General features: G+C 39.7%; 2 protein-coding genes across 2 annotated transcripts; one reads left to right on the top strand and one right to left on the bottom strand.

The window, feature by feature from the left end:
* Positions 1–2,832, top strand: LOC125475806 (laccase-15-like). Its single transcript, XM_048581172.1, has 6 exons — positions 1–105; positions 216–367; positions 505–752; positions 1,083–1,211; positions 1,375–2,322; positions 2,664–2,832. The coding sequence occupies exons 1-6, from the start codon at positions 1–3 to the stop codon at positions 2,792–2,794; spliced, it is 1,713 nt and encodes a 570-aa protein (XP_048437129.1). The 3' UTR covers positions 2,795–2,832.
* Positions 2,833–5,463: 2,631 nt separating this feature from the next.
* LOC125475753 (uncharacterized oxidoreductase At4g09670-like) lies at positions 5,464–9,274 on the bottom strand. The gene is made up of 2 exons (XM_048580996.1): positions 8,426–9,274; positions 5,464–6,263 (listed from the first exon to the last, which is right to left on the bottom strand). The coding sequence occupies exons 1-2, from the start codon at positions 8,888–8,890 to the stop codon at positions 5,646–5,648; spliced, it is 1,083 nt and encodes a 360-aa protein (XP_048436953.1). The 5' UTR covers positions 8,891–9,274; the 3' UTR covers positions 5,464–5,645.
* Between the last annotated feature and the right edge of the window lie 789 nt (positions 9,275–10,063).

The following is a 10,063-nucleotide window of genomic DNA, read 5'->3' as shown; positions in this document are numbered from 1 at the left end:
ATGTGGTCTGGAAAGAGAGATCATGCTGGCTTCGTGCAAATTTTATCATTACTACTAATATACTTCTTATTTGATTGTACTGCATCGAACCAGTATCATTGGGTGGTATGTACATGCTGTCTTCAACTTCAAGTGCATTCGTGCATGCCTATCTTTTATTTTTATTATTTTTTTAAGTTGTTCTTCAAGTTACTCAGTATATTTTGGATTTGCAGGTGAAAGAAGCTACGTATACAAGGCTGTGTAGCTCTAAGAAAATATTAACAGTAAATGGAAAATTTCCTGGACCAGTTTTACGAGCTCACAAGGGTGATACAGTTTATGTTAATGTCCACAACGAAGGCAGGCACAACATCACAATTCACTGGTAATATATAATTAACATGCAATATGTGACTTCCTATGTAATTTAACTAATTAATTAGTCTAAATTAAGCCTCTAAATGGCTCAGTAAACAAATTGGAGCAAGAAGTTGTAAAATATAATGCAATGTTTGCTCACAGGCATGGAGTAAGGCAACCAAGGAATCCATGGTCAGATGGTCCCGAATACATCACGCAATGTCCAATTCAATCTGGGGATAATTTCACACAAAAGATTATATTTTCAGATGAGGAGGGAACCATCTGGTGGCATGCACACAGTGACTGGTCAAGAGCCACAGTTCATGGAGCAATCATTGTCTATCCAAAACGAGGAGCTAGCTATCCATTTCCTAAACCTGATCACGAAGAAGTGCCAATAATATTAGGTGCTTTTCTTAAGCAAACTAAATTACGGCAAATAATTATATAACGGAACCCCAGTCGATTGGGCTGTGTAATACATTTTGGCCTCTCCAACTCATAGTTTACATGGTATCAGAGCCATCGATTAAACGATGAGCTACAAATATATCAATTCCCGACCACCAAAGAGAAGGACAATAACACTAAACTCACCGGCTTATATATGTGGAAAAAGAAATAAATTTGAGCACAAGTAATCCTAAATTTACTGAGTAAATAGTATAAATATAGGCATATGTATACTTCATAATGGAGTCTCTTGAACAAACAGCTTAAACTTGTTGAAAACGCAGGCCAGTGGTGGAAGAGTGATGTAATGGCGGTATTTGAAGAATTCGTTAGAAACGGAGGAGATCCCAATGTTTCCGATGCTCACACCATAAATGGACAGCCCGGAGACCTCTATCCTTGCTCAAGTCCAGGTATAGACAACTATTTTGCATCTCTCCGCAGCATGCTATTTTGAGTCAAGTCTTGTACGTGACCTACTTTCACTTTGTGGATGTGAACAACTATTAATTAAAGGCTACTTAGAGTAATTTAGACTTTTTCAAATTTCTTCAATCCACTTCTTTAATTTTGCAGATACATTCACACTCGTTGTTGATCAAAACAAGACCTATTTGCTCAGAATTGTAAACGCGGCAATGAATAGCATTCTCTTCTTCTCAGTTGCTCAACATAACCTCACGGTGGTGGGAGTAGACGGGAGCTACACAAAGCCGGTGGCAAGAGATTATGTCACAATATCCCCAGGACAAACCATGGATGCCTTGTTGCTCACGAACCAACAAGTCGGTCAATATTACATGGCTGCTAGGGCTTACTCAAGCAGTACTGTTATTACCTTTGACAACACCACAACCACAGCAATATTACGATATAATGGTAACTCGGCTCCGTTTTCAACTCCAGTATTCCCTTACCTTCCGTACTACAACGACACAAATTCGGCCTTCAATTTCTTTGATAGCCTTAGAAGCCTTGCTAATAAAGACCACCCAATTGATGTCCCATTAAACATCACCAGAAGAATACTCACCACAATTTCAGTCAACACATTGCCATGCCCCAACAATTCATGTGCAGGACCAAATGGCACCCGCCTATCCGCTAGCATGAACAATATAAGCTTTGTAACCCCCAGAACAGTAGACATCCTAGAAGCCTACTACTATCACATTCATGGGGTCTACAAAAAGGGGTTCCCAAATTCTCCACCACCGGTGTTTAATTTTACCGGTGAAACCCTACCATTTCTAGTACAGATACCCAGTAGAGAGACAAAGGTGAAAGTTATTAAATACGGAGCAAATGTGGAAATTGTTTTTCAAGGGACGATTGTGACTGCACCGATAGATCATCCAATGCATTTGCACGGGTATAGCTTCTTTATAGTAGGACGAGGGCCTGGGAACTTCGACGAAAATCAGGACCCATTAAACTACAATCTCGTTGATCCTCCTCTGAGGAACACTGCCACGGTGCCCATAAGTGGTTGGACTGCCATCAGATTCAAAGCCGACAATCCGGGTAAGTATTCTTAAAGTCAGTCATTAAATGATTAATTTTAATAAAATTAATTCTCAGAGACTAACGCTAACGTACCAAATTTGGGCATAACTATACGGTAATTTAATGGGTGGCAATTTTTATATGTGATATTTTTTGACATTCTCACACGCTCCTTCATTTGTGATAAACTTTTATGTCTAACATGTCAACAACAAATATAGGTAACCAGGACATATGCGGCCACATGCTTTTTCTTCCTAATCTCACCAACTGCTAGTTAACATTTGTTTAATATATGGGATTGATAACTTTTTCTTCCTAATTTTCAATCTTTCTTTTCCAAAAAAAAAAAAATGCAGGAGTGTGGTTCATGCACTGCCATTTGGAGCGTCACCTAACCTGGGGAATGGACACCGTTCTCATTGTAATGAACGGAAAGCAGGAGGAGGAAAAGTTGCTGCCGCCGCAACCCGGAATGCCACCTTGTTAAATTTGATATAAGTTCTATAAATTATTCAATATGATCTATAAAAAAATATATATATATATATAATAAAAAAGGGAAACAAACACAAACGAAAAAACAAAGAAGGTGTGTATGGGTGTGATCCCTGACCTCCAAAATCATGTAGAGATAAGCAACAAAAATAAAAGGTATTAAAAACTGTAATAAATTTATTGTGTTAATCATGATTATTTACTTTATTTTGTTAGTTTTTGTTGGGTTATGGATCAAAAAAATTGGGACAAGTAAGGTTTTACCTTTTTTGAGATAATTTTGTCTGTGAAGAACGGATTGGGATCTAAACTTCAGATACAATAGATAAATAAGTAATTTGGACCCAATAGTGCGGGCTCACGCTAATCTTCTCCCTTAATTTTGTCAATAGAATATAATGTTCAATTTGTCTAGTGAGTTATGATATACTCAATTGGATCGTTTTTAAGAACATATGCAAGTTGATCTTACAACTTCACGAATGACAAAAAAACAAAAAAATTAATCCAGCTTCTAATTTGTCCTTGATGAAATATCTATCAAATATCAACTTCAACATGTTTATTCTGATCACATTGAACTGAAGTGTGTACAACAACTATCACGACTTTATTATCATAATGAAATTTCATGGGGCTTCCAAGTCTAAAATCCAACTCTGATAACAAATTACAAATCCACAATAATCATAAATACTATGTGACATACCCTGTAACTTAGACTTAACACTTGGTCTTACTACAATATTATGTTTCTTGTTTCACTAGGTACAAATTGCATAAACAAATGTGAAATAACCTGAAGTAGAACGTCTATCAATGATTGAGTCTACGTACCCAATCTACAGCAATGTATCCAATGACATTTAAATGGCCATGTCTTGGACTTAGAAACATAAGCACTAGGTTAGAGCAGACCTCATGTATTTTAGTATGTGATTGACGACCTTATAGTAAATACTAGTAAGTAGGCATGTAATTGTTGAAAACACTCAGTTTTGTACATAAATATCATGGAAGATCTTCTCCGGATTCCTTCCATCCAAATCCGGAACATTCTTCAATTTTGGCCATTCAAAAGAAAATTTCTTTAATCTTAGCCATTCACAAAATTAAAAAAAAAAATGAACGGAAAAATGTTTGATGCCATCGGAATAGGAAGCTGCAATGGCAGCAGCGGCCATCGTATATTCTGCATCGAGGCCTCAACAATGTGTTGACGGCAGGAGGGGTTTAGAGGGGGCGGAGGTGGAGGAGACAACAATGCGTCGAGATCAATGGCTTCGCGGTCCTGTTCGAGGCAAGGTTGCGATCATGGCTTCGTAGACCTGTTCGAGGAGGAAGAAGAAGCTGTGATGGCTTCATGATTATGCCGGAGGCAAGGCTTGCAGCCAATTTTCAAGATCCAGAGGATCTGGATGTAAGGGATCCGAAGAATATCCTTTCCCTGCCTTATGAGGAATAAGTATATTAATCTTCTCAAAAGCATTGTTGTTATATGGTACCTAATCTTCTTGCTCACACAGTTTTTTTATCCATCTCAATCAGAGTACTGTGGATGCAAAGTTCGTATGGTTTGATTGACAAAATCACACATACAGAATACGAAGCATTATTAGCCTAATTGATGAACACTTGAGAAAAGAGGGAAGGGTGTCCGACAAATGGTCTTCGATGCCCAAGCAAGAAATAGTTGGAAGAAACTATATTACCATAGAGAATTCTGATTAGTAAGTAAAAATTACCTATTTCTTCGTTTGACCTAGCTATTTATAGGAGAGATTGTCGCAGGCAACTGGACAGTGAGCTCGCAGGCCTCTACGTTTTGCTAGTGTGGTGCATACCACACCCCGCTGGTATCTACACTACCTAATGGTAGGCCTCTAGCAAGTTGATGCGCCAGAGTGCACGACACGACTTCGAAGAGTCGACCTCTGGCTCTTGAGATAGGAAAGGCACATTGGCAGGAGTGGGGATATCATAGGCCCAAAGGACGCGTTGCTTTGTCCTTTAAGGTCGGATGTGGCCTGCTATTGTAATGTAAACGCATTTTGAATCAAGCTTCTTAGATTAAAGTCAAATTACAAAATGGCAATTCGACGTACCACCTAGTTGGCAGACTTGACATGCAAGTAGGTTTGATTTAGTTTAGGCCTCAAATGTTGTGAACCCCTTCCTAGCTAGGAAGATGCTATTGTTTCTAGAAAAAAAGAAAAAAAGAAAGGAAAAAAAAAAAAACTTTCTTAATTTAAAACATATATATACAACGAGTGTTAGATAAGAAGCTGAGTTTTAAAATCTCTAAGTGATGATCCCTGTAGTTGTTATAATGTGGAGTAATGACCCTTTTGACTAATGAACTTCCATCTAAAATTAAAGGGTTTAAGGAGGCAAAAAATAGATAGAAATTCTTACGTAATTAGCCAAAAAACCCTTTTTAGTTCAAGAATCCAACCGGGCCAAAGTTCGAAGACTATTACTCCAATTTTCTCTTAGACTTGTTCTTAAAAATTATCGCAGTCCGTCTTAAGTAGGCCTTTGTAATTGAATCACAAAAACACACGCTCTGACTAGATTTCAAGGAGTGCCAATTATCAAGGTACCGGACTTTGCTAACTACATATGTAAAGGTGATCATGCATGCTGTGTTTCTGTTTGGCCTTCACTCACAATCTGCGCCACGGCCATTTTATTTTACATTTGATTCATTTACCACACATTTCAACATTAATGTTCCAATCCGACGAGTTCATGAGGCTTTGAGCCGATGAGGATCTTATTACTACTACAAGAACGCCCGACCAAAAAGATAAGATGAAAAACACATACCAGATGAGTCTCGGTTAATATGCGATATCAATGGATTCAAAACCCTTGGCAATTGATGCCTTGACAGCATCGAGTATGATCTGTGTCTTCCTACTACGGGCTGGCCACTTCTTCTCAGGTTTTGCACCATTTTTAATAGCGCCTACCAAACGAGCAAACTCTCTTACCATGAGGACCTCCTGCGGAAGATCTGTGGTCACAATGTGACGACTTGGTGGTGGAACCCAACAGGTGACAAATTCATCAAATCCACTTTCTGAAGCTGCAGAAAAAGCGGCTTCTTTCTCTTCATGAGGGATAACAAAACCATCAACATGCAGAGTTCCCTTTGTACCAACAGCAGTTATATCCATCGTCAAACTTGATAAGAAAGAGCAGTGGAAGGTTGCCACTTTCCCATCTTCCCAATGCAAGGACGCCCCACAAGATAAAATCACGCCTGCTTCATTAAGTACAGGGCCCCGCAAAGCAATTACAGTTTTTGGCAGTTCATAGTTATTGGCCCACAATATTGCTCTCATACAGTACCACCCTGCATCCCCAAGAGCCCCATGAGCATCAAGGTCTGGCTTCACCCGGATATCATTCTTGAGAAATTCAGGATCAGAAGGAAATGTAAAGACAGTGTGTATCTGTGGCACCCAAAGAGAATGTTTTTAGAACAATAGCCGAACTAAATTTCAAAAATACAAGTCAAGGGAGTGGCACAAACAAAATATAGTCGCCTAATCGCACATGTTATCTGATCTCTGCCACTGCGATTTGAATGAATATACATGCTGTCTGTGCAGAATATATTTGTAGAATGCTCAACATTATAGTAACAACCAAAGCACCAATCCAAGTGTACAAAGTAAAACAAACAAGTTCGTCAGTCAGCATTAATATAGTACTATAGTTTCTGGATTAAACGTAATTGGGACACTCAATGCACAAAACTGCACACGCAAATGATATTAATTACAGGTTTTTAATATGAAAATCACCAAAATACTTCAAGCCCTGGGAGCCTCCAGCAAATGTCAGTAGCATGTCCTATTACAAGCGAGTACGCTTGTCTTTAAATCATTGGATTAGTAAAGCCTATACCCTAATCAATCTGAATCCAGCGTCATCGCAGTTATGTGCATGGGCCAGTCAACTAAACATTTCCCCCTTTTAAAACAAAAATACGACTAGTCCCAGCCAGCCTTACTTTTCACAATGAAGCTAATCTTTCCTTTTTTCCAGTTCAGAAGAATTCTAATCCCATCAGTTTTCTTTGAAGTACAGGCTATGGAGGCCCTAAAAGGCCAAACGAATATCTGAAGTTAGGATGTTTGTAGATTAAAAGTAATATGCGCTATGTTCTGCTTCGTGGAAAAAGCTGGTAAAGTGGCTCAAGGATAAGAATGCTGCGAGAGTGGATGAGGGCAAAGTAGTTAAACTAATAAAACCTTATGCAGGTTCAACCAAAAAAAAACATACAATAAATAATAGATTGGTTTCTGAACACAAATATTATGAAAGCAATGCAAAAGGCTAAAACCATGCAAGTTTACTAATCAATGAGTTTCAAAACACACTAAGCAGAACGAAGAAAAACATTAAACGAATTGGCAGTCTCATTACAATGTCTAATGGTCTTTGACACTACTAGCCCACACAATGGAACAATTGCATAACAAAATGCTAGCTGAAATTTGAAAACTAAATACTGACTTTTTTGTTGTGGTAGTGGTATAGAGCATTCACCGTAGTCATCAATTAAGGAGCTGCAACAAAGTACTGCACTCAGTTTTAATAATCAAATACTTGACCAATGCGGACAGACGCACTATCACTAGCACAATGTTCTCTAATAAAAGTCCGTTAAATATGCATGTATTCAACACTTGCTGCATTGATACATAGATTATTCCAGTAACCAAAACACACTTTGTGTTGTCGCATCCGTAGTCTTCAGGGAAAACAAGTAAAAATTTACTTTAATGGACGTCTAATTTCAAGATCTGAGAGTAAACCTCTTTCTGTTAACGAAAACTTGAGAGATCATGCAAAGTAATCTGAGTTTCAAGAGCCACTGGTCCATCAGTGAGATTACAAATCACTTGCAAATGAGGCAATCATCCAATCCCACTTAACAGATTGGGGAATTGGGTTTAAAAACTTCATTATGTGATCCTTATGGTGATTAATCAAGGAGACATCACATCACATGAGTATGTTATGAAGCCATAAAGCCATAAATGGTCTAGGTGATGACCCTTATCCTATTCTGTTGTCTAGACTCAGACCTAAAAGGCATATATATAAGTCGTAGGTAATGTCCTTGTCCATCCACGCGTGCGGCTCTCAAGTTCCCAAAAGATCATGTATGACAACATCCTCATTTTCGCCAAATTTACGAACACAAGTCCATATATTGACATCCCCACTCTGCTTTCCAGCTATGTTTCAAACAACTAAACCCCAACATAACTTCCACACCGTCAGCCCTCAAATTATCCAACAAAACAACCAATAATTTCTGGAAATTTTCTCTCCCTCCCTCCTAGCAAATCCGACTGCCCGTTTTGCCATAAAAACTACTCTCATTTTCAATATAACCTTCTTATTTCAAATCCAAAATTCTTCGACCAGGACTACAAAATTATAAACTTTCTTGACTACAATTCTACAAGTAAGCAAAGCAGCTAATCGAAAACAGAAAACAAGGACAGAAATCTATAAAAAAAACCTGCAAAAGAAAACGGGTTTTTCTATCTTTCTAAAATTTACAATTGGATGCAGTCCAACAAGCAGAAAGGCATACCGTTCTGAGCTGACCAAAACGGTTAGCATCGGAGAGAAATTCGGACATCTTGGCAGTCCTGGGGTGGTGCATCCACATGGTACCGTCCATGATCTGCACCCCATTGGATTCGCACGCCTCAGCGATCTTGTCAAACTCCGCTACGTTGACCGCCACGGGCTTCTCGAGCAGGATGTGCTTCTTCTTCTGGGCGGCGAGGACGGCCCACTTTATGTGGAGGCTGGTGGGGAGCGGGACATAGACGGCGTCCACGTCGGGATCGTCCAGAACGGCGTCGTAGGAGCCGTAGATCTTGGCGGTGGGAGGGAAATTGTTGGCCTTGGCGAACGCCGTAGCCTTGTCGATAGAGCGGCTTCCAACGGCGTAGAGTGTCGCGTTTGGGGCTCGAGTTATGGCCCGCGACACTTTCCGGGCTATTTCGGCGCAGCCCACAATTCCGAATCGGATTGGCGTTTCGGCGGACATTTCGGCGGAGGCAGGCAGCGGCAGCGGAAGTGGATGTGTAGCGTAGGTGTCAGTGTGAGCGGGGTATATATTCCGCCGGTTTTGTTTCCTACCGAATACTCCAGAAATTTGTTTCAGCAGATCGGATATATTCCGCCGGCTTTGTTTCCTACCGAATACTCCAGAAATTTGTTTTTGCAGCTTAGATAGGATTAGTTGTACGAAATCAGATGTTTGCCATTTATTATTAAATAAGTGTTGGATTAATTTAACCGATCAGATAGGATAATACGGTATACACCTGCTTAATAAAACCAACCAAAATACCTGGATTATTTAGTCGAGGAAGAAGAATATGGGAGAGAAAGGGAGGGAGTTTTGGGGGTGTGGTGGAGAGAGCTGGGGAGCAATTATTTGGGATTCTTCTGCAGTCGGAGAAGAAGAAGGGAGAGAGAGGGAGGGTGTTTGGGGGGTGCAGAGAGATCTGGGAACAAAAAAATGATTTCATTTTTTTTAAATTTTTTTTTTTTTTAAGTTTGATTCCTCTTATCTAGTATAATATTAAAAACAGTATAAATAATATGGTCACTAGTCCAATACTGCACCAAACACCTGAATAATTTAGTCAGTACTATCGGTGGTTATTTATCATTTCCGACAGAAATAGTCAATACAGTCTGAGCTGCCAAACGAGACCTTACTGAACATTAAGGGGTGTTTGTTTTCCTTCACTATGGCCTCGTTTGGCACGTTGTATTAGACCATCGGATAGTATTAAAGTATGAAACGGATGTTTGGTGAGCTTCGTATTAAATAAGCACCGGATTATTTAATCCAGGGCCACTTCTTTTATACACCTCCCGCCCGCTTGTTTATCCCAACCAAATCCTTCAGATAATTTAGTCGGGTAGAATGGCTCTCCTCGCTTACTCCGTCCATCTCTATCACTTCTTCGTCCCTCTCCTTTTTGCGCAGCACTCTCCTTCCAATCTCTCACATCGCCCACACTCTCTTGTCTGAATCCCAAGTTCATCATCGCCTTCTTCTTCTTTTCTCTTTTTGTTCCTCCCTCCCCCTTACACACACACATGCACCTCCCACCTCATCCGTTCGCCTTCGATCTCTGACAAGTGACAACAAAACCTTCCACGAGTTGAAGGAGGAAGACGATGATTCGAATTCTTCCGATCTAGG

This window comes from the organism of the source record quoted next, unplaced genomic scaffold, assembly GCF_019419815.1.
Source record: "Pyrus x bretschneideri cultivar Hongxiangsu unplaced genomic scaffold, Pyrus_bretschneideri_v1 Contig16, whole genome shotgun sequence".
Classification (NCBI taxonomy): domain Eukaryota; kingdom Viridiplantae; phylum Streptophyta; class Magnoliopsida; order Rosales; family Rosaceae; genus Pyrus; species Pyrus x bretschneideri.
This window is presented reverse-complemented; position numbering and strand designations above follow the sequence as displayed.